We start from the raw sequence: 26,662 nt of genomic DNA, 5'->3' as shown, positions 1-26,662 counted from the left end.
TCATAATAAATTATAATATCTCTCCAGAAATAAAGGCGAACCACTTTCTGTTTCAATTCCAACCGATCATATCCAAATACATTTAGCAGAAAACTATACCTAAGAGGCAAATAAAAGGTTGATGAAATTTAAAAACATGATGAAATATAATATTCTAAAAAATGGTTTTTGGACGTTTTCTATCAGTTCAAAATGTATTGCTGTATAAGGGGACCAACAACATATAGCATATAGAAATCATGATTGTTGTCTCACTCTACATCCAAGAGGTAGTGATGTACGTAGATGGAAAAGATCTGCCAAGGAACAAGGACACTAACCATCACAACACCAGAAACGGTGAGCTTTACATCCTGCCAGCACACCACCTAACGCTACTAAACTAAACTAAACCATCCTACATCAGCAGAAAACTTCACAATTCACTGCCTCAAGAAATGCACACAAAGAGAGGGAACTCGCTGAGATCGGCACTAAAAGCATGGCTCCTGGACTGACCATTTTACAAACTCGAAGAATTCTACAGTGAAACTCTCATCTAAAACTGCTTGAAGACTCAAAACTCACATTATTGTAAAAGACACTATTTGTAATCTCAATGATTGGAAATAAAGATGATTCTAATTCTGATTCATATATGTTGTTTATGCTATGTAAACTGAGAAAATTAGATGAAAAAATCGCACGTGCCTAAAAACTTAAAATAAGTATTAGTAAACAGCACGAATTAGTATTTTGTATTTTCCTAAGTCATGTTGAGGGTTTTCTAATTAACAATATTCAGTTACCCTTTACCTCACACCAACCACAATATTTTAGGTATAGAACAATTAAAAAAAAAAAAAACTTAAATCAAAGCTTTAGTTAGTCTACTAACGGTTTGGTTTTATTCTTATTATTAAAAAGGTTAGAAAGGAGGCTACTATATTTTCACCCTTATGAGATAAATTAATCTTTTGGGTAGTAATATATAATTTTTCAGGCCATTATGTAACAACAACAATAACACAAAGGATTCCATCTGATTCTTAGAGTACACAGAAAATTTCTTGAGGTTCTCAGTGAAGAGTTCTCACAAACGTAACACACCAGACACTCCCCTGCCTTTGTTTGCCAAGCCCTAGAGCATATTCCTATTCGTGTCAGGAAGTTTCTTTGTTCATTTCTACAACTATAAATCTTCACAAAAATTATTTTCATTTTCTTGTTTTAAAATAATATTTAAAAAGCACAACTTCCCTAAAACATTTTCTCAGTTAAACTGGAGTTCGAGCCTGTACAAATGGACTTTGGATCCCAAAAGTAGTTTGTATGAAGTAAATTACAAATCAATTATAAATTTCCAAAAACTTGTAATCAATTCTATATCAAAAATAAAGTAAAGAACCACCAATTAAAATAATCCAAAACTACATTTGAAAATAACAGAAAACTACTGACATACATAATCAAGTCATTTAAAAATAAAGACAGTCACAGCGATATATACCCAAGAACTTGTTCGACATGTGGGCAAGCTTGAACTTCCCAAGGTTCAACGACCACATTGCTACAATACCCGAAACGCGTCTCTGATACCGCCAGTCAGACACCGAACTGCCCTTCATGATAAGAAACCCTCATCAATGGGAGCACGACTTTACACTAAAACTGAATCAACCATAAATGACAATCATGCATTATTACTATGGACCATATGTATATTCTGACGCATAACTGTTCTCAATGTTCATGTTAATAAAGAGATTCTGATTCTGATTTATAAGGTGGAATTTTTTATTCAACCAGAAGTAGCTCACTTGTCTAATAATTTGGAATAAAACGCATTCAATTGTGAAAAACCCTATTACTCAATAACATCCACTCCTGATTGTAACACATTTCCTGCTCTTTGAAATGAAGTGTATGAGACAAGCACCTTTCTGAACAGTATTGTCAGACAGGTGTGTTGTGTACAGAGTATAGTTTGTTCACTATCCCCCCTCCCCTCCTTGTTCATCACAACAGATCAAAGCAGCCCTACTGCTCAATAACATCCACTGCTGATTGTAACACATTTCCTGCTCTTTGAAATGAAGTGTATGAGACAAGCAAGCACCTTTCTGAACAGTATTGTCAGACAGGTTGTGTTGTGTACAGAGTATAGTTTGTTCACTATCCCCCCTCCCCTCCTTGTTCATCACAACAGATCAAAGCAGCCCTACTGCTCAATAACATCCACTGCTGATTGTAACATATTTCCTGCTCTTTGAAATGAAGTGTATGAGACAAGCACCTTTCTGAACAGTATTGTCAGACAGGTTGTGTTGTGTACAGAGTATAGTTTGTTCACTATCCCCCCTCCCCTCCTTGTTCATCACAACAGATCAAAGCAGCCCTACTGCTCAATAACATCCACTGCTGATTGTAACACATTTCCTGCTCTTTGAAATGAAGTGTATGAGACAAGCACCTTTCTGAACAGTATTGTCAGACAGGTGTGTTGTGTGTTGTGTACAGAGTATAGTTTGTTCACTATCCCCCCTCCCCTCCTTGTTCATCACAACAGATCAAAGCAGCCCTACTGCTCAATAACATCCACTGCTGATTGTAACACATTTCCTGCTCTTTGAAATGAAGTGTATGAGACAAGCACCTTTCTGAACAGTATTGTCAGACAGGTTGTGTTGTGTACAGAGTATAGTTTGTTCACTATCCCCCCTCCCCTCCTTGTTCATCACAACAGATCAAAGCAGCCCTACTGCTCAATAACATCCACTGCTGATTGTAACACATTTCCTGCTCTTTGAAATGAAGTGTATGAGACAAGCACCTTTCTGAACAGTATTGTCAGACAGGTTGTGTTGTGTACAGAGTATAGTTTGTTCACTATCCCCCCTCCCCTCCTTGTTCATCACAACAGATCAAAGCAGCCCTACTACTCAATAACATCCACTGCTGATTGTGACACATGCAACACAAACACCTTAGCTAAACAATATTGACAGACAAGTCCTCTTATGTCAGCAAAGTGTGTAGCAAAGAAAACAGCTCTACTACTTACTAACATCCACTGCTAATTGCTACGCATTTCTTGCTCTTTGTGTTGAAGAGTATGGGACAAGGCCCGTGCAGAATAGTATTAACAGAATAGTTGTGTTGTGGATGGGCAAAAACAGCTCTACAACTCAATAACATCCACTGCTGATTGTAACAAATTTCCCCCTCTTTGTGATGAAGTGTATGAGATAAACTCCTTCCTAAACAGTATTGATATAAAAGTTGTCTTGTGTACAGAGAGGAGAGTACTGCTCTACAACTCAATAACATCCACTGCTGATTGTAACAAATTTCCCCCTCTTTGTGATGAAGTGTATGAGATAAACTCCTTCCTAAACAGTATTGATATAAAAGTTGTCTTGTGTACAGAGAGGAGAGTACTGCTCTACAACTCAATAACATCCACTGCTGATTGTAACAAATTTCCCCCTCTTTGTGATGAAGTGTATGACACAAGCCCCTTGGCTGAACAGTATTGGCAGACTAGACGTCTTATGTACAGAGTTTGGTTTGTTCTCTATTCCCTCTCCATCATAATACATCAAGAGATGCTGATAAACAGTGCGTGTACTTTCACAAGTCAATCACACAATCAATTAACAAAGGTATAAAAATAGATATGGCTTTTCCAATTTGTTTAAAATTTATTATTTTAAAGAAATCAATAACCTATTGCAACATACATTATTTATTCATACATACATCACATATTTTCAAAGCCAAATGTGAAGCACAATCTGAACTTTTACATTGTTCATCACTAAACAAATAACTGACTGTTAATTGTATAATTCTATAATTACTTAACTCTTATTTTAAAGGATTTAAGAGAAAAACATAACTGTGCTAATATGTACAAATATGTATCAATGTAAAAACTGTTTTTTGAAACTATCATTATTTTAAGCAAACTTTGGTTTTGGGAGGTATTTACAAAGAGCAGTATTTAGGATAAAGTTTGTATGACCATCAAATCATAACAAAAGTTAGGTAAAAGGAGTTATTTATTATGAGAGGAACCCACCAAAATTGGTCCAAATGACCTTGAGTTGTACTACATAAGAACAATGTTACACCTCAAACACTTTTACATTCTAATTTTTTATCATAAATTATGGAAGATATCCCGTTTTAAAAATATGCATAAAAATAGCTTTTGGTTTATTCTTGTCAAATATATACTGTTTTGAATATTTAAACAAGGTTTTTTTTTTAAAGTTTGAGTTTTTTCAAGAGTAACCAGTAAATATATCAAGAAACCTAAAAACATATTGCATGTGTATTAATTACATCTTTAAAATAAGACGTATCACAATTCTATAACTAAAAATATGGTTGTAAATATGTTTTGTTTAATAATGTTCTTATGGGAATGGGAATAAAATCAAGCTGGCCACCAGTACAGCCGGCCCATAAATATAGGCACATTGAGAACAAATCAGTTGAGCATCTCAACCTTGAGATCGGTTGTAAAATAAATAGGGATAAATAGGATATATTAACATTTTAATATAGTGGAATGATTAAATCAAATATATTGATTTGATCAAAAATTAAAAACATACGTATGAAATGACAAAACATATGTATGAAATGGCATCAGATAAATATAAAAAGTGTATAGAGAGAAAAATAACAAATACAAAAATATTACAGATTAACCCTTTTAGTGTCAACTTACTGTTTACCGGACATTTTAAAAACTACTCCTAAAATGCTAACGTCCAATAAACAGGACGACACAATAAAAATCATTAAACATTTATTTATAAAAATGTTTTCTTTATAAACATATGGTTCTAAGTAAAAGCCAAAATTATAGTATATATGTATAAAATGTAATTACAGTAAGATATGACAGGGGCTTTTAGAACAAGAGTCTAGGGCACATGTGGTTGACCTACAAATGTTACTCCAAGGTGTCCTGCTAGGGGTTCTGGAGGAAATACAAATCCTTACTGTATTTTGAAAAAACTCCCAATGATATGGAGAAGAACTGCTGTATTTGTAGTGCAGCCAGCACAAAGGCTGCTGGAAAGAGAACAAAATCAACATTTATGTGCAGAAAATACAAAAAGGGTTTGCATCTCAAATGTTTTCCTTTTCATCACAGCTAATTTTTGGGTTTTTTTTTGTAAATGTTATCCCACTTGAAAAAACTAGAACACTTTTACAATGTATAACTGAAAGATTAATTTTATTTGTGTGTTAATTATATCTGTATTTTTCCTTAACTTTATATTTTGTGTGAAATCATGAACTGTTTTAAAACTTCAAAAATTGTGCCAGTTGTTAGATTTAAAAATAATGCCACAATTTTGTTATCTAAGAACATTTTACCAATAAATTTCAACCGTGTGTTCATACTTTTGGTGGATTTTACAGTGGATTTATTGCATAGAGCACAGCTATTTTTTAATCACCATAAGGAGGTTCAAATAAAAAAAAACAGAAAACTTTTTCATATAAGTAAATTTTGTTGTAATAAAAATTATTTTAATTTGAGTCAGGCTAGTTTTATTATTTTATCTATAATTAATTCAATTGATTGAATTTTAATCTATAATTAAGTACAAAAATCATTACATTAGTGTAACAAATAACAGAGATACAAATAATTTACCAACACATTACAAAACGGGATAGAAACCCTCCGTCACTTGTAACAAATGCTTGGCACTGGTAAAGCAAAACTTGAAAAATACCTACGGCACAAAAAGGGTTAACCAATGACATTTCCTACAATTCAAGGTTGAAGAAAATTTGAATTTTCTTAATTAACCTTTCAGAGGTGTCATTAACCTTTTGACTGATGAGTTTTTTTCTCTGTAAGAGTGCCCTAAAAAATGAGTTTAAACTATTTGTGTTTTTGGGTTTACTGCAGAAGAAGCAATATAAAAAATACTCAGTTTAACATTTTTGAAGTATTTTTTATATATTTACAAGATATTGTTATAATTATCCATAAAAGTTATTCTATTAATCTTTCAACAACATTACGATTTTTCTCTCATTCCACACTTGACGAAAGTCTATTCAGTCTAATATAATATAAGCAGAATTTATAATCAATACTTGGTAGATGGCTGACGGAATAATACTCTGGGTTTCTAAAATGAGAGAGATGGCTTCGTGACTGCACTGGATGCACAGCCAGACAAAAGCTAAGCTAACAGTAAAAATGAAACTGGGGTGGGAGATTCCTAGAGAATGTACTGACATGAAGTACATTAAGGTTTGACAGTGCATATTATAAAACTCTGTGATCTATTCACCAAAAATAACTAATACCATTACTACACAAATGTACAAGTAAAAAGGGTTTGAAAAGATAAGGACAGTATTCATGGTCGATAAACAGTGATAAACACATGGCATAAAATAATACATCATAAAGTTAAAAATGTTCCTTATAAAACAACTAAATTAACAATATATTGTTTTCGGAAATAAGTAAAAACTTAATGTATGAGGTTTAATTCAAAGAATAGTTAAGCAAATAAATCTAGGATTATCCAAAACTCTGAATCTATGATAAAACTGATCTACTAATGGAATTAAGAAGAGCTCATGTTTTGAACATTAGCACACAAAGGGACAAGAGCAGCGGGGGTTAAACTTCAGTCACACATCCCTCCTACTCTTTCTGGGACGTATAGGGCAATGGGATAGATAAATATAATAAATTTGCTGTAAAAAGTGAGGGTTATTTTTGTTTAAAAAAAGTGAAGATAGGATTCATGAAACATGTACCCTGAGGGGCTATTTAAAGCATATTAAAAATAATGTGTTAATGAAAAATGAAATTCAAACTAGACATGAAGGGAGCAACCCTGTACTCAATGATAAGTAACCTAACATAAGACCATGCAAGAAATGTTAAAATATTCTGCCTCTAAAATTTATTCCGCCAAAAACACTTAAAAAAGAAGGTTTTTCATAGAGATCTGTTATTGAGTAAATTTCAAATATATGTTAGGTATGAGGACCCAATTCTGTTATTAAGTTTGAAGAAAAAATGTTTATACATTATTTAAAACTTTGCTACAGTGAAACAATAGAGAATGAATTGTAATGGCAAAGATTAGGAATTTGAAACTAAATACTGTATTTAATTTTGAGAATGTGGAACTTATCTTTTCAATGCTAGCAATATTATTGAACATTACTATTTAATAACAATTTACCTTATTTTATAGAGTAAAGCCAAGAAAACAAGGCTATGATCACCAAAAACTTTTAACATAAGGTAAAACTTGTATTTTACATTTTTAAATTATATCTCAATCAAACTAACATTAAACACCTTTTTATTTAAATTTTGCATAGAACCATATTTGTTTTTAAAGTTTAAACAAATTATTGCTGATTATTGTTAAGAAAAAAGCTGAAGAGGTACTGTTCATATTGTGTAACTGGCGGTGGCAGTATTAAATATCGTTTGCAACAAAAACTTTTCAACAAAACTTTTTCTATAATTAGAAATTAACTTTTACTAAGTTTTAATAGAAAAATATATGTCAAATTTATCAGTAAAACCTATGTCAGTACTGGTATAAGTATTTTTATTAATGACAATGACATTTATGATCACAGTCAAACATTGTAATATTTTTATTAACTGATTAGAGCAACTAAAATTAAAAAAAGCTCACTGGCAGTACTGTCACATAATGTCACAATTGATATTGTTTTTTACCAAGTGTTTTTTATTAATGATAATGACATTTATGATCACAGTCAAACATTGTAATATTTTAATTAACTGATTAGAGCAACTAAAATTAAAAAAGCTCACTAGCAGTACTGTCACATAATGTCACAATTGATATTGTTTTGTACCAAGTGTTTTTTATTAATGATAATGACATTTATGATCACAGTCAAACATTGTAATATTTTAATTAACTGATTAGAGCAACTAAAATTAAAAAAGCTCACTAGCAGTACTGTCACATAATGTCACAATTGATATTGTTTTGTACCAAGTGTTTTTTATTAATAATCTCTCTTATTTATCAACCAATTTTATTAAACTTAATATTGTTGGATTTGTAATGAAATTGTCAAAATAAAATGTAATAGCTCTAAACTTGATACTATAGGCCGTTTTAAAAATATTCATGTTTAAAGGTTATAAGAAATTATTATTTACAAAAATAAAAATTGTAAAAAAATGTTTTCTGCAATTAGGTCTTTGTAACATAAAGCTATTTACCAAATTTAAACATATCACAACAAGCTATTCTCAAATTAAAATGTTTGCAATAAAAAAAATAAAAAAGTAATTATTAAGATTTAGAAACTTTGAATATGATGTTTTTGTCTTTGGTCCAAGAATAGTACCTGAAAAGAAGTACTTGTGGAATTTAGGGACGCCTTGTGCGAGTGCTTGTTTGTGTGTGTGTGTGTGTGTGTGTGTGTGTGTGTGTGTGTGTGTGTGTGTGTGTGTGTGTGTGTGTTTACACACACATACATATATATTCATATACATATGCTATAATCTTAAAATGTTAGAGAGAACATGTTTTATCATATTCACATATAAAAATTATTTTATAATAAAAGTATATTGTCATTTGTTTGACTTAGGAGATGTAAAAAGAGAGAAACTAACATATGAAACCTATTTTTAACTAATATTCAAAGGAAAAATTGAATAAAGAAAGCAGCAGAATGGCAGGCCAATAAAAAGTTTCTTGGAGCACGGAAAACAAAGGAGGGAGCGTCTTGTGTATTATAATATTTATAAGAAAACTTTGAACCAGAGAAGTTCTGCGAATTATCTATTACCAACTGGGAAGAAGTTTGAGTCTGCTGATGCAGCAAACGGTTTATTACAGTGGCTTCAAATGACTTTACAAGTACTTACAAATGGCTTTATAGCACAAGTGAAGTCATTCCAAGCCTTTTAATAATACTTACTTTGCTCAGCTACGCTTGGCTAGTCAGCCAGATTGCACTATTCAAACTAGTCTTATCAGTGTTGTTTGCTATCAAAAGAGAGCCAACTTTATGTACTTCAGCATCATATAATCCTTTAGTCAATTGAGACTAATTTAATAAAATTTGTTACAGTTCAATTTTAATAAGTCTAAAAAGATACAAGAGATATACATATTCAGATAAATGTCTTGTTATATTACAAATTCATTATTATTATTCTTTCTTTGAAGTTTGTTTTTGACGATGGAAGGAAACAGGATTTTTCAGGATATTTGTCATCATTCAGTGATAAAAATATAAATTTTTTTGTATCACTGAATGATGGCAAATGACCAGAAAAATTATTATTATACTCTAATAATTATTGTAACAGTAATACTTTGAAATCAAATTCCACAAAGGTTCAACTACTGTGAAATGTAAAGAATACAAATTAAATAATATTGTTCATTATTTAATAGATGTCTCTTTGTAGAAATTAATAAAACAAGTTACAATATTCCTGTTTTTATTTTTAACTTGTAAAATTTCTCAGCATATACTCATTTAAACAGGACAAATTCATATTTTCAGTAACTTTTCACCTAATCATAACAGAGAAAGTTAAAATTATTTATTTATTTACGACCGAGTTTTTATACTACTTGACAATTTTCCATTCTTACATCAGTTTTCATGAGATGCGGCACAAAAATGTTAAAGCAAGTACCACATTTGAAACTATATCAAATATTTTTTTTTTTGCAGTTAATTAGGTTATGGTGGGATAAATATTCATGTTAAAGTGTAACACTATAAATCAAACCATTCAATGCCAGAGCTTATTCAAAATAACCGTGTTATACATACCAATGCTAGATAGGCAGTTCACAATAGGTTCACTCCAGAAATATCACAGAAAAACACAAATAGACAGACAAACAAAGAAAGATATACTTCGAAAAAATGTTTATTTATTCTACCTAATTTAATACTAAACAATGTTTATACACATGTTATATAACAACTTATATCAATTCAACCAAATTGTGTGTGTATATATATATATATACTGGGTGCTTCAAAAAAATGTATACACACTTTGAACTATCGTAGTTTTCCTGCTCTACAAGGCTAATGTTATATTTCTTCGCCAGGTGGCAGCATAATCGTCCCTTTATGTTATATTGTTAGTTGGAATTTGTAATATCAACATGGCGGACGTACGTTTGAGTTTTGAAGAACGTAAGCAGGTTATTAAGTGGTACTGGAAGTTTGAGAATGTAAATGAAGTTTAAAGACAGTGGAGAAGGGATTATGATACAGAACCACCTTCAAGATTAACAATTACACGCATACGAGACAAATTCGAAGTTAATGGAACAGTGTGTGATGTGCATAAAGGTCATTCAGGTCGACCTCGAACAGCTACAAGTGATGAGTCTTCAACAGCAGTCTTGGAACTGTTTCAACGCTCTCCTAACAAATCTAGCAAGTGGTAGCAGCGTGCTACGCATTCTGAAGAGAGGCAAGTATCGTGTTTACATTCCAAGGCTGGTGTAACAGCTAAGTGACGACGATCCAGATCAAAGGTTGCAATTTTGTGAATGGATTCAGGAGATGGTGATACGTGAACCGGTATTTATGGGTAGCATCATTTGGTCGGATGAAGCCCAATTCAAACTTAATGGAACTGTCAATAGGCACAATTGTGTTTACTGGGCTGAAAACAATCCTCACATTATAATTGAAACAGCTGTAAATTTGCCTGGTGTGAATGTGTGGTGCGGTTTGTTTCAAGGGGACTCATTGGACCTTTTCGATTTGAAGGTACTGTAACTGGTATTAATTACCTAAAAATGCTTGCTGATTCCATATTTCCTGCCATTCGTGCATTATACGGTAATTATAATTTTTATTTTCAACAAAATGGTGCCCCGCCGCACTATCACAGGGATGTACGAGCTTACCTGGATCAAACTTTGCAGGATAGGACGCAGGGGGCCAATCGAGTTTCCAGCACGCTCTCCAGACCTTACACCACTGGATTTCTTCTTATGGGGCACAGTAAAAGATGAGGTGTACAAACGTAAACTACGTAATCTAGACATTCTTTGGAATGAGATTCAAGCTGTGTGTAGAGAAATCTCATTGGACGTTTTGATACGATGTACAGAATCAGTGGTGACTCGTACTCGGAATTGTGTTGATGCTGCAGGTCACCAATTTGAACAGTATTAACATTTGTTATTTACGTTTCATTTAAATTGGACTTTAAGCTTTCTAATTTACTGAAATTTTACTATGTAGAACGGTAAATAAATTTTCTATGGAAGTTCAAAGTGTGTATACATTTTTTTGAAGCACCCAGTATATATATATATATATATATATATACAAAATAATACGTTTGAAACATTGGATTTTGAAATTCTATCATTTTAATGGATTTTAGTACAAGGAAAACAGTCAATTTACAAGTTTAATCACTCATTATTTTCTTTACCTACTGATTAATCTAACAAATTTTTATTAGTCTTATAACCAATGTGTCAGACTTTAAAACATCATCATCCATAAAAAATAATGATTATACATTTTTGGAACAAAATTATTTAACAAAATATTAACCGGTACAATTATGTCCAACAATAGCACAATACCACTACTGTACAAACCCCCGGTGTGTAGAAAGTAAAATAAAAACATGAACTATTACTCTGTATTATGAAAACAAACAATCAGGCTATGGTGACAATGGTTTGTATTGTCTGCAACACAATTAAGTTGTGGAAATAAGGACTAATTGCATAAATACATTTTCAGTTAAATTAAACAATTAAGTTTCATGTAGCAAAATAAATTAATCAGCCTCATCATAGGGCAGGAAGTTTATTATTAAATACAGATTTTAATTCAGTTGTATTATTGAATTTTGTATTGTATTTTTAACACAATGTCTATTTATAGGACTTATTTGAGTATTTATGGTTTTATATTTTGTTGTGAGATTATTCAGGTTCAATGAATATAATATTATATTTATATTAATTCTTCGTTTGCTTTAACATTTAGTGTAATTGATTCATGTGCAATTTATAGAATTATATGTAAGCTTACGCTTTCATACCAAACATAAAATTTCTAATAGTATACCCATATAGTACACAATGAGTGTAAAATGAAACAATTTACCCAATACGTAAATAATATTACATGTATATAAGAACTACCACGTTAAAATGCTGTGTTATTAATCAATTTTGTTATAAAAAAATTAACCTGTGCTCAAAAATAAAAAATATTTTTGCAATAAATTGTTCCCACTATGTTACATGTAATCCTAATGTACATAAATGTGTCTAGCAACAGGAGGGCCATTAGATACTACCCTGATCTCCCACTTTCTTCTGTACTTATTGTACATTAACGAAAAATAAATAACAGTTTGAAATATGTACCATTACATTAAATGATGCATAATTCAACATAATCTCTAGTATAGTATTATTAGTAGTAGTAGTAGTAGTAGTAATAGTAGTAGTAGTGTAATATCTCTAGTATCTTATAGTATACTAGCAGTTGCCCACGGCTTTGCACGCAATTTCCTGTTGTAAAAACAGTACACCAAAAGCAGTTTATATTCACATATTCTTTTTCTATCACATTCTAAACATTCCTGACATAATTGATAGTCGTTCCTTTGTGAGCCTCTCGAGCGCATTATGAAGGTATGTACCATATTTCCTGCCTCTGTCTTTCGTGGTTTTTGCTAGGTGTTGATAAGTTATTCAGTACAATTAATTTATATAGATGAATCTTGATAAATTAATTAGGTTATAAAGAATCAAATTCAGTCTGTTAAAATTAATTTTCTGTCCAAGATATTTCAAGTATTATTGTGGAGTTTCCTTTGTGGAGTTTCCGATCAAGAAAAACTATCAACAAAAACCAATTTCAATCATAAAGCGTCTTCTTTCGGCTCTTTTCATTTACCTTTGATCGAACCAAATTCGATTACCTTATGTGCAAACATTCACGGATTTGTACAATGAGGTTGTTTTCATAATAGCGTTTAATAGTATTTTCATTGCATTAGATAGTTTATTGATCATTGGTGCAATCTAAATTTAAAACAGGCAATGACGTCTTCTATGCAACCTGCACTACACTACTGATCAAGCACTTTACAATAACAATTTTCTAAATTTTAAATGTAAACAAATGTTTCTGCCTCTTTGATGAACTTCAGCTGAAAGTATTAACAGCTGTTAAGTATAAGTTCGCTTTGTATTACATGTCGTAGCGCAGTCTGTCGTATCCAATATAAAACACTCCAACATCAACAACAATTTATAATTAAAAAATGTATTACATAAACTATTTAAATTAGACCAAATTGTGAATCTAAACCATTCTCGAATTCCATTTAAAACGCACACAAAATTTCATAAAAATCTGTTAGTTGTTTAGGAGGAGTTCAGTCACATACACACGAACACAAGAAATATATATATAAAGATTTAAAATGATGTAGATTTTAATATTATCAACTTTCACAGTGTGAATGTATGTCCTAAATTACCTACCAACACAGTATTGAATACCTTGAGGGATGTAATTAATGTACCTGATATGATGATCTATCTGTGATATTTGCTCAGTAATTATTGATCAGCAATCATGATCTGCAATTCTCATTGCAGAAGGTTGAGCAACTCTTTAACTTAATTGAGTTTATAGTTTAACAAATGTAATTATACAGAAAAAGTATATATTTCACTAAGTTATAATTAGAAAACAGTAAAGTTTTATAAATAAAAATTGTAATCATTCTACTAACACACAAAAGTTAAAGTGTAATTACAATATACTATAATTTGTCGTTTAAAAGTAACTTGGTTCCATTAAAATTTGTTTATTTATTTAATTTTTTTAATTTTTTACATTTTGAGACAATCCTCAAGAAAATACACATATCGAATTTTTTAAAAATTTGCAAAGGATTCACATTTTTATTGCAGATAAAAATAAAACTGACATAAATCTGGTTTGGAGGAGATTTCATAAGTAGGAATAATTGTGGAAATACTTCCACATCCAAATTTTACCTTATGGATTATCAATACCAGTGAACGTCTTTTTCCAAACACTATTGGAAGCCTAGCAATAGTTGTTCCAATGACAAAGGTACCTTACTGCTGAGTAGTGATCAACTATCTCCACTCTATTATTATTATCATTTATTACAAATTGAACAAAATTCTTTATTAGAAATATTGGCTAAATGGAATTGCTATACTCAAAAGTGTGTTTTAACTCAAAGTCTTTCATGATTCCCATACTAAAAACATTTCTTCAACTATCTAGAAAATCTGGATGATTGCAAAAAATAAAACACATCATTCTACATATATAATTTAATATTTTCTGCACAAGTTTCTTATTACAGCTGAAACTTGATAAATCGAACCTGAAGGAACATAGCAAATATTTAAGTTGTTGATTATTGTGATGAAATCGATGTTAAGACTTTATTTAATGTTGAATAAATATCTCTTTAAGATAACTTCCTTGAATTAAGAAAAGATAGAAATAAATATTTTGTCACTCTACATAAAGTAACAGGCTTTCAAACTAAGAAATTAGGCGTTTTTTATAAGACCCAAATAAAAACAGCTACAGATACAATAGGGTGTTTCTACAGTGTTTACATCAGTTAAGGAATAGGTATGTTTTAATTCTTTTATAACTTAAAGAAAGTACATTTATAAATTAAATACAACCTTAATAAAACTGCATGTTTTTAAAATTTATTCTTACTTACCAGATTAATTTTTGTTATAAATAAAAAGAAAACATGCCAAATTCAAAATTGATTACACCATCATAAACAAGGTTGACCTTACTGAAGATGCAAATCATTAACTTACAAGTTATAGAGGGCCAGAGGTTACTGAACTTGTCTAGATTGTGTTACTTGGCAGTAAACATGCATAATTACTTGTGAACATGATAAATATACCGTAAAGTATGTATATGAAAATAAAGGTACTGTACACATACAGAGTTCAAATTATACAAAAAGTTATTTAATGTACTGTATTTTAAATGATTCTATCCATTACAAGTAACAAAATGACAAATCATTAAAATATACTAAGAAAATGAAAAACACAGTACATAAATTTATAATATAAACCATTTGTTTTTCATAAATAAGTCCTAATTTCTCTTCAATTGTCTAGAATTCATTTTTGAAATGAATATAACATTGTTATTCACAACAATGGTTTTAACAAAGTATCGACAAAGAATATCTATGTCAACACAGGCTTCTTTGAGTCAGTAGGCATGATAGCAAATCACACAGTGTACTACAAAACACTGCAGTAAACAGGTGAATTTATAGCCAGTGGCAAAGGATGGCTGACATTCTTGTCATAACATAAAAATTGTTATCTTGCTTTTTTATCAAGTTGCTGAATTTCAATTTATTGAGGTGTCTCATATTAAACCTTGAGCTATAGAAGCAAAGTGATTGGAAATTCAACTTAGAGAGGTTTGCACAACTAGAACTTCGAGTTATAGAGGGTTAATATACTTGTCAAGACAAATGCAACTTATCAAGGTTTACAACACAGAATTTGAGATATAGAGGTGAAATTTACATTGAAAGTATTGAAAATTTCAAAGGCATTTAAAAAAATATACTTAACAGCGATATTGAATTATGATCAATTTATCCTTGCTTTACTCTTATATCAAATCTTTTAAAATCTTATTATTTGACACTAATAGTGTATAATCAGTTTCTGTAACACATTATATTACTGTCAGTAAAATAGGTTATATAAAATGACAAAAGAATAAGACATTAAATTTAATTGTCTGGCTGCTATGACTTCATAATTGTAATTTAATGTTGCACAAAGGATAAAATAGATATATTATGTTTGGTTTGATTTCACAACACATAGAAATGTATGTTGTTAAGCACAATTATATTTTTGGTTTTATTACATTCTGTTTACTTAAAAGTAAGTAAAAAATTGATTTCAAAAGCTTTTTTATATTTGTTAAACATAAACAAGGTTTCAGAAGATAATTACATTTAAATTTATTTATTTACTTTCTACATTACTCTGTAATATAAAGTGCCTGATGGATAAACCACAAGAATTAAAACTGAATGTGATAGGAAGATGTGTTATCTACCGCAGTTTAGTTTATACAATTGTGGTTAGCTCTCACTTGACTGGTCAGATCACTGAATGCCATATTTCTATATTACTCTGATAATATCAGACAAATAGTGTTTGTGGTAGGAAGATGTGTTATCTACTGCAGTTTATACAAGTGTGATTAGTTCTCACTTCACTGGTCAGATCACTGAATGTGACATTTTCAAACAATTTGAAGCTCAACATTATATTAAGTCTGTACTTCAATATTGGCTCTTTAGCATTTTTATTGCCAATGTCCGAGTTATATAATGATTAAAATACCAGCATCTCTCTACCCAACAACGCCATTAAAACCACAAAATTCAAACACAAAACAAATTTTAAAAATTCTACTTTTTATCATTTTAGTAATGCCAAATTTTCAAGCCCTTGAATTCATTGTTAATGTTTTTTACTGATTGTATTTCAACTTACTCAAAAGTTTGCCATTCCCATTCTGCTACTTGTAAACATTCTTGCTGTAAGAAAAGTCTGTATGTTTAAGATGATTTACAATCACCGCTTGTAAAGACCGTGTTTAGTGACTGAATTCAACAGTGATTAATCATACTTGACTTGCAGATAACTACAGCCTCAGGATCACAGATCTACTATGGTAAATAACTACAAGTTTCTAATCAAAGGGAGATTATCGTACTATCTCCTTCACCATTTCCAGTAAGCCACAGTTTTAAAAACTTTTGTTACATTGTCATTAGCCATATGACGATAGTTAAGTTGTGATGATTGGAATATATTGGTAAACAATTACCAATAAATTCTACTTTAACTACTGAATGATACAAACAAGCCTAAAGACTACCTATTTGAGCTATTATCATGAAGTGTTCCTGTATCTATTGTTTGTCATCTCCATTCATACCAAATCCATGAGTAACAGAAACAATTGGTTTATTTTAAAATTACATTTCTCACAAGAATTCATTTGGACAAATTCAATTGGGTTAGAATATTTATTTTAAGATAAATGAGGTACAAAGGACAAAACCAACAATTACTAGTCAATGGATTTAGATTGCTCAGTGCATAGTGAAGGTCAGTTATTTAATTCCTGGTATCTCAATAACTGGACTCATTCGTCATGCTCACAGAACATGCTCAAAAGAGTGGTAAGATGTATGTATCCTATGTAAAATAGGGTACCTATATAATTCGCTTATTATCAGACACTTAATCAATTGATTTTTCTGAATAACTTTAGTCTATAGTAAAAGAAAATAATATTAAGCCCATTTCAATCTTCTTTGTCTATGTTGGTGATGAACCATTCCAAATGAACTCTTCATTTTAAGTTCATTTTGAACGTCATTATCGCTGACTTTTGCGGATCTCTTCAGATAGACCTACCTACGACAACCTACGATCAGCAACACTTTGTTACACTAGTAGCTAACCTTAGTGTAATAAAACGTTAGTTCTGGAAACAAATTTTCAACAAATCTTAATGAAAAGTAGAAAAAGTGAGGTTTATCACTTACAGAACCAGTGCTCTTGTAGCCACCGTATGCATGACGCAGTATGGTATCCTCAAGACAGCGCACCCACTTCTCCCGTTCCTCAGCATCACGTGCCTGGAAATGGAAGGTCTTGGAGTCAACGGTGATGGTGAAGGTGCTATCATCCTCATCATCGATGCCAATCACCGCCCCCTTCAGTCGGACACAGCCACGACGTACCCCTCGCATCATCTTCTCCCGTGACTGCAACACAATCTTTGTTAGGTGATAGGGAAGACTACAAATTAATATGGGAATTACTAGATACAACATTATTTTGAACGTCTTCAAATTGAAATATTAATTTATCCACTTGTAGGTGTATATTCTCATCTGACTATTTCACAACTTTATGTGCCAAAAACCCATACAAATTCAGTAAACGTTTTTAGTATTACTTTGATTTCTAGTGGTGTTTACAAATAAATAAAGTATTTTGGGCTTAAAGCTAAATAATATATTTTTTACAGTGATTTAAATTGCATTATGGATAAACAAACAAAACATTCTTAAACTTTAAAGATCTAAGAAAAATGTATTATAATTGTACAAGTTTAATAGATTGTAGTGTATATAGGACCACTTCAACACATATATAAGCTAATTACACACAATTAATTAATTATTTTAGAAACAGTATTTACAAGAATTGTATAAAGAAAAGTTATAGACAATCCTGCACTGTTCGCTATTACAAATGAATTGAAACAAATTTATGTCTATAAACATACAATTACAAGTAATGTCTGACATTTTCCAAGTGCTTAGAAAGTTGTAACAATTTTTTACCATTCTCCATTTCCCAGTAGCAGTAGTAGTTGTAGAACTATGTTAGAGGTTAACTGCTGCTAATATTTTGTATTGTTTGTTACTTTTTAGTTGAAAAATAGGACAGTATTTCAGATAACGATTTACTTTGTCAAGCTTGTACAGGAAATTGTAGATCTAGAATGTTTAAAACTTTTTTTATAAATTAGGAACTCATAAAAGAAGCAAAACGTCACTAACTTTCTACAGCACAGTTTTTTGCACACATTATTCCTTCAATTTGAAAGTTTGGAGATCCTATCTTTGAAGAAACTTTAAGGTTGAGTCGTTAACCAATTGCGCACACGTTCCTAATCATCTGCAAATTGTCTCCTTCCTACTGCTTCTTTAAAGAGCCCAAAAAAGAAAAAAAAGTAATAGGCGATAAATCGGGGCATTCCTACGAAGAGCGTTTAAAGATTACCCATTGAAAGCACTCCAGTTTGTCTCTCATTAAAACTGCTGTGTGAAGCCTGGTATTGTCTTTGAAATGGATGATATCTCTGATTGTTACTCTGTCTTTTTTCTGTTGAAAACTCTTTGATGCTTTTATTGAGACTTTTATGGTGGCTTATATCCACCTCTGAAGCGATTTCATCAACAATGAATCAACATCTAAAGTTTACAAACTGCACAATGTTTCTTGATCATATTCCACACTTTTTCATCCATCCCTAAACTTCTGACCCAATCAAACGCTTAAGCCTGATACAGGGCATCATTCCCAAATGACACCTTTGGCTGAGTCAAAATGTTTACACTTAACATCTTTGTTTGTTAAATACTTTATCATACCACATTGAGAAATGAACAATATAACTTCTTGCTTATTCATATTAGTAAAACTTCTATCACTTCAACATTGAACAGTGAATGTGAAAGTCCGGTTTATATTTAACGCACCGTTGTATTGCATGATATGAAGGTATTCTAGTCCATTTCAAAAAAGGTTTTTACTTAGGGCTATATTAGCAGTTAGTAAAATAGTGGAGTAGACACATATTCTACTGTACAATGTGCTGACAACTACAACGTCAATGAAGATCTCTTCCTTTGGACTTTCAATTGAATTGATTATATTGTTCAGGTTGTTTATAATTTGTACTAAATAGCTGAAATGCCAAGTGTCACCCATTGTATTGATGAAACCTTATTATTAAACTCGACGCTTTCACTTCAAATGAACAGAAATTCGAGATCAAATCTTTAAAAATGTGTGATGGTATTATAGTTTTAAGAACATTTTCTGCTATTGGCCGCGAATGTGCATAATGCCAAATTGCTTCGAAATAGGTCTCTTAGAACAATGCGCGGAAAGAATGTGCAGAGACTGAAGACCAATAAAAGGTGGTATTTTGGTGTTTCTGGTTATCTGTACAGGATGTATGATACAGCTGTTCTACACTCATCGTTGTGAAGTTTACTTCTCCTTCAACAATCATTGCTTGCCATAGATATCGCTATTGAATTGACAATATCTTATATCCGCCATCTGTAAATATTTGGAGTTGAGAAAGATTAGAACTCCAATTCTCACAAGTGCGACAACAAAAAATGGAGTCTCCATTGTAATTTATTTGCAAAAAAGTGGGCTATTTTAAGGAATGCTATGGGATATTATCAATGATACCAGTATATACTTACTAAAATATCCTACTACTGCAGGGCAATATCTTGTGCAGCTTTAGATTAAGGAAAAAATTGAACAAACATTCTAATTCAAATCATCTTTATTCATTTGTTGTTACAACATGATAACATGAATAGTGTCAAGGCTTGATACAGTAGTACTAAAATTACATTTATAAATAAATAAATATATATGCAAATTCAATTAGCTACTATTTAAACAGAGAAATGAAATATAAATCTTGTCATTAGTTCTTATGTGCATAATCAAACTATTCTATCTGATAAATGTTACAGATCCAGTTGTTATAAATTACAAAATTCTTCTAAAGAGTAAAGGCATTTTCAACTGAGAAATTTGTAAGTAACATTTTAAATACTGTTTTTTTGTTAATGTTTTTAATTGTTGCAGAATATATTTTAAAAACTTAACACCATTGTATGATGCTTGTCTTTTAAATAACTCTAATTTGTGACAAGGTAAAACTAAATTGTTTTTATATCTTGTGTCATAATGTAGATATCTTCATGTATTATACATACATTAACATTGTTTTTACCAGCATTATACACTGCAGTATATATAAACTGTGGACTATTAGAATTTTCAATTCAATCAAATATTGTCTAACGGTCTCGACTTTTTTTAAATTCAGTATTGCTATTAGAGCCCAATTAGAATCTGTGTTAAGTTTTTATTAGGGAAAACAGGGATTAATTATTGTGAATGCATCCTCTAAAATATTTTGAATAATGTTAAGTCTTTATTGAAAACATACTAATTATTTACAACTTAAAAATAATATATTAAAGTGACTTTTAAAACTCTATAAAAACCGATGACAAAATAACTGTTCTGCTTTAAAATAATCCTAAATATCACAGTATTCTTTTATCTATGAAAAGATAAATATTTATTATTAGAAGTTTCTCCGTAAACACAATATATGCCATATGACATGTGGAATTGGACATGGGCGTAAAATACACTTTTTAACACTGCTAAATTACAGAAGTGAAAAAGCCTTTTTAAGAGCATAAAATCCACAATTGATTCTTTCTACCCAAGATATAATCAACGTGCAGATCCTCCAAACTCAAATGTCTGTCAATAACTAGACCTAGAAATGTATTTTGAACTTGGGCAATTTCTTTATTGTTAATATTATTCATTTCTCATTATGTGTCATTTGTCTAGTGCAAAATGAGATGAATTAGTTTTTGTGTATTTACAATTGTCATTTTTGGACAAGAAATCTTTAATATTTGCTAACTCTACAAAAGAGAGAATTTCTAATTCTATCTCAGTCTTTGCAGACAGTATAAGATTTGAGCCGTCTGCATAAAGACAAAGCTGGTCTCTAACCTGATCAAATTTACTAAGGCATTCTGGCATGTCCCTAATGTAGCAAACAAATAATAATGAACATTAATAGACCCTTGGAGTACTCTATATTTACGTATTTCAGATGTGCATTGATATTTTAGTATTGCATTTTTTTCAGTTATTACTTACTACACATTCCCTTCGGTTAGTTAAGTAGGAGTCAAACCATTTTAAATATGAATTTTTAAATCCTAGCTTGCTTAACTTTTTTATTGTTTTATGAGAAATGCTGTCAAAGGCTTTGCTGAAAAGTCCATGAATATACCAGCAATTTCATGTTTTTCATCCAACAATTCAATAAAACTTATTAGGACAGTAATTGTGGATTTATTTTTTCGAAACCAATATTGTTCTTGATCATAGAGATCATAAAATTCCAAATGTTTTGCTAACCCTAAACGCATGGCTTTCTCAAAAACTTTACATACAGAGGGCAAAATTAAAGTTGGACGGTAATTTTTAATGTCCATTTCTTCTTCTTTTTTACATATTGGGATCACCGTAGAAATTTTAGCTGTGTAGGAAATATTCTGGAGATAAAAAGGCATTTACTATATGCATGATAGACTTTACAACTGTTCTTTAGCAAGTTTAATAATTTTTATCGCTATCTCATCATAACCGCTAGACTATTTCTTTTTAAGAGAGTCAAAAATGCTGTTCAACTCCTCTTTATCAAGTTGGGGGCAGCCAAAGTTGGGTATCTGCTCTCTACTTACATTTATATTTACATGATTGGTCAATCGGATTTTCTGTAATATGTCTTCAATAATATTAACAAAATAATTATTAAAATTATTGGCAATGTACAAAGGATCTGAAACAGTGCCAGTATCAATATTTAAAACAAAATTATTTTATAACTTAGTAGTGTTTTTCTTTGTCTCTTTATTAATGATGTCCCATTCAGTCTTTATTACAATTTCAGTTTTTAATTTTTATATTGTAATGTTTCCGTTTTGCTTCCATAACCTTAAACTTACATTGTTGCTGTTTATTTTTTAACAGAATTTTCAGGGATTCTGAACACAAATCTTTTGCTAGTTTGCATACTTTTAATCTATCAGGTCTCAATAACAGTCTCTATCCTTCAAATGTCTCAATCCTAGTAACACCTGTGGCATGTCCAAAAAACAACTCTGATGCAAAGTTGACACAAAATAATTAAGTGTTTAAAAGCTAATCATTTAAATTGATTAGTAAAAATCTACTATTGATAATTATAACTAATTGTAATGGCTAGAGTAAGTTCTGGTGATATTTTGTAATTTGAATAATTAATTATAACATAGAATGGCTGAAACGACTAAGTGAGGGAAATGAAAGACTCTGAAATAACTGTTATTATGAAAGTTTAGCAGACACATTTCCAAGAATTTAAATTACAGACAGTTGGAAAACAGGCATTAATTATTGTAAATGCATCCTCTGAAATATTTCAATTTAATGTCTTTATTGAAAACATACTTATTATGTACAACTTAAAAATAATATATTTAAAGTGACTCTTTTAAAACTTTATAAAAACAGATGACAAAATAACTGTTCTACTTTAAAATAATTCAAAATATCACAGTATTATTTTATCTACATAAAAATTTAAATATTTATTACACACATTACTTTTTTTCATGTCATGAAAGTAACTAACAAAATAACTACCTTAGACACTAAAATTGAGACTCTTTTATGATGAGGAGACAAGTCAAGTCAATAGAGATGACTAGTGGAGTCTCAAGCTCAAGGTCAACAGTTCAGTATGCAGTCACAACAGTTTAGTCTGGCATCTTAATTTGTTCATGGCACTCTGACACTATAACTTCATTGAAATGGCCTGTATTTGTACAGTATTTTATTTTCTTTGGCTGAATTCTAGCTATTCACAAGAGCCCACGATTTTAGAACATCTAAACATAATGCTTGTAGAGCTTGTAGACTGAGGCAAAACTGGTTGGTAGAATACTTTACAAGGTCTTCCAATTTTTTGGATATGCTTTGTGAATTATTAAAGGGATATTATATTACTAAGTAGTCAGATTGGTTAACATGAGTGAAAAGAATACAAACAAAGGCGTATATTACAAATCCTCAAACATTTTATCAGTTTTAAATATCTAAATTCTTTTAAAGAAAACAAACAAAACCACAAATAGCACTTGATTGTTAATAATTAGTAGCCACTTTCCAGCTGCTTTCAGCCACTAATAACATACATACATACATACATTTTAAAAACTCTGCATTTCTAACATACAGGATATTGATACAAATATGAGGGAATTATGTCGATCTTATGTCACCCTGATGAGACATTTGTTATAGTGAATACATTATGACTTATCATCGAGATGTATATATCACTGCACCCAGAAAGAGTTGAAGCGTTGTTTCATTTGTATACTTTGTTTGTTTTGCTATATTTATAACAAGGCAAGAGTAAGCGATACCATGAGTTGCATAACGGCTTTGCTAGGGTTGCATGCAAAACTTCAAGCCTATAGCTTATTTCATTCTCGAGATATACTGCAGTCAGATAGACAGACATACGTCATACAGAATAGAAATTAATACATCCCCGTTAGACAAAAATAAAATTGTGTCAGGATTTTATGACGTTCAGCCAAATTCCATGGTTGGACATGCACTGTCATGAGCTCATTTTTATCTATATACAAATTAAGTCTCATGCAAAGTTAAAGTCCTGGATGATGATGATTAAGTAAAAGAAATGATGATCTACATAGAGATATCTTCCACGTAATAATTTCATATTTTTGTTTATTGAGTTAGGTTTCATAGCAATGTATATATAATAAAAGTTCCAGTGAGGTAAGGAAGGTATTACAACACATGAGTACGCTGAAATCAGATCTTGTCACCAACCTTTAAAATTGAATTTCACTCTATTATTTTTTTTTCTTTTTACTGTATGAATAATCTAAATGTGCTAATATATCACATTTAAAAATCTCATATGATTATACTTAACTTGTTTACAAATTTATTTCTGCTATTTTCTCAGTGCCATCATTGTTATCCATAAGATCAATGTAAAAATATTTGATAAAGCTTAACCAAATTCCATGGACTGACATGCACCATCATCAAACTCAGTGTTGCCAATATATGAATGAAGCTTCATGCGAAATTTAAATTCTATAGATCTATTTGTTTTTGAGATATTGTGTGGACAGACAGACAGATAGACAGAGTGACCCTCCGAGTGGTAGGCTTCAATAACGCTCCGGTATCCGACTATGATGCCGTGCTTACAAAATAATGAGTAAAAAATAAAAGTTAATTGATCGATTGACAATCCTGTTTGTATTGATTGTGTTTCTTGTTTTGTTCAATTACAACAAACATTTTACAAAATAATGAATTTTTATTATCGGTGGCTGTATATTAAATCGTAGGCCTGTGTAATCTATGCCATTTTGCAGTATCTTGATTATTCCAATTTATTTTAGAAAATAATGATAAACATACTGTTATTTTACAGTGCATGTTCTTTTCTCATTATGGTACAACTTGAATACATATAGTGTAAAAATAAATATGAGATATTAATTAATTGTCTGAGGATGCGACAACTTTAGATACCAAAGGTACTACTTATGGCGTGCACACACACACTTAAGATTTTAACTGAACAATAATGGCAGGCAATGTAATAATTAAGGTTAATGTTGAAATATTTCAATAATATGATAAATTAATATCAGTTTTAATGCTGAATTGACGAACATTTAAAAATTAACCTATAGATAATATAACTTTAAACTTTTTTTAAAAGATATGTTACAATACACAAAATGTTTTAAATAACAATAAATTATTTTATATACATCTCGTTTTAGTTCCATATCAATTGTTTCGCTCAGTTTCAATAACAGGGACAACAAAGCTTTGTTTATTTTAGAAAATTACTAAACAAGAGCACACGAGAGTGCAATTTGTTTAGAAACAGCTTGTACATGTCATGTTGACATGTCATCACACAATTTAAATGTCATTCACAGTTTTGTTATATCTATTTAATAATGTATTTAGAAAAAAGAATAATTGACCTGCTGCAAATTAATGTTTAATGTCACCCATTCAATTGAATTGTAGGAAGTAATTACTTCCTGCTTTTAAATTTTGTTAAAAAGATCTATTGCAATCCAATAAATTTCATTTGAATATGTCCTGTCTGCCCTAACAACCACAATTCATATACAATAGAATGATTCTCCAAAAGAGAACAGCTTGGATTGTTTGGGACCTGAGAACAGCAAGTTAGCAGTAGGGGAGTATTTTCACACAAGTCTTATGGTTTTTATATATAATACATAATTACTATGTTCATGACTATGTCTATTGTACACTTGCGTATTTAATGACAGTAAAGCTTCTTGATTCTTGAAAAATATTTGCTAACACTTCACCAAATTCCATGGAGTGACATGCACCATCATCAAACTCAGTGTTGCCAATCTATGAATGAAGAAGCTTCATGTGAAATTTCAATTCTGTGGATCAGTTTGTTTTCGAGGTATTGTGTGGACAGACAGGTAGATAGACAGAGTGGTAGGCTTATAGAGGGAGATGGACATAGTGGCATATAGAGAAAATTATTTTGGAGGGTAGAGACACTGAGTGGTTTACTAGGTAGGGAATCGGGAATCTTCCCCTTGGAAATCGTTGATTTTTAAGATCTCATACGTTTGTTCTAGCTTAAAACAAACTATTGAGTGCAATTTTAATGTTTCTCTTTCAAAGTTTTACAAACATTTAATCAAACATTCATATTACATTGAGTTTCCTTTAAAATGAACATGCAGCGCCCTAACTATAGAGAAAGTCATAAGTACATACCTGCTATATTGTATTAGAGGAGAAGATAAAACATGTGCTCAGAGGGGAAGATTTTTTATATATTTTCTATTAACTTCTTTTAAGGTACTGAATTATAAATAAGAAATAAATTTTGAATGATGTTCTTGTTAAATATTTTTAAGCTTATGACTGCCTAAATAATTTTAAAACAGCATAAATTACAGAATGATTACATTTTGAAAAATCCAGACCCTCTGAACTATCCCCTACTTATATACCACTGTTTTGTATTATAAACACAATACTATAAC

General features: G+C 30.7%; 1 protein-coding gene across 3 annotated transcripts in view; it reads right to left on the bottom strand.

The window, feature by feature from the left end:
* Window positions 1-26,662, bottom strand: part of LOC124355025 (oxysterol-binding protein-related protein 9) — a 316,403-nt gene that overhangs the window by 261,289 nt on the left and 28,452 nt on the right. For all 3 annotated transcript variants that reach the window (XM_046805915.1, XM_046805917.1, XM_046805916.1), the window contains exon 2: window positions 17,690-17,911. In XM_046805915.1, the coding sequence (XP_046661871.1) occupies window positions 17,690-17,911 (222 nt within the window). The remainder of the gene's footprint in view (window positions 1-17,689; window positions 17,912-26,662) is intronic.

This window comes from Homalodisca vitripennis, chromosome 2, assembly GCF_021130785.1.
Source record: "Homalodisca vitripennis isolate AUS2020 chromosome 2, UT_GWSS_2.1, whole genome shotgun sequence".
In the NCBI taxonomy this organism is placed as follows: Eukaryota; Metazoa; Arthropoda; class Insecta; order Hemiptera; family Cicadellidae; genus Homalodisca; species Homalodisca vitripennis.
The sequence above is the reverse complement of the archived record's forward strand: the minus strand, read 5'-3'. Positions and strand labels throughout refer to the sequence as shown.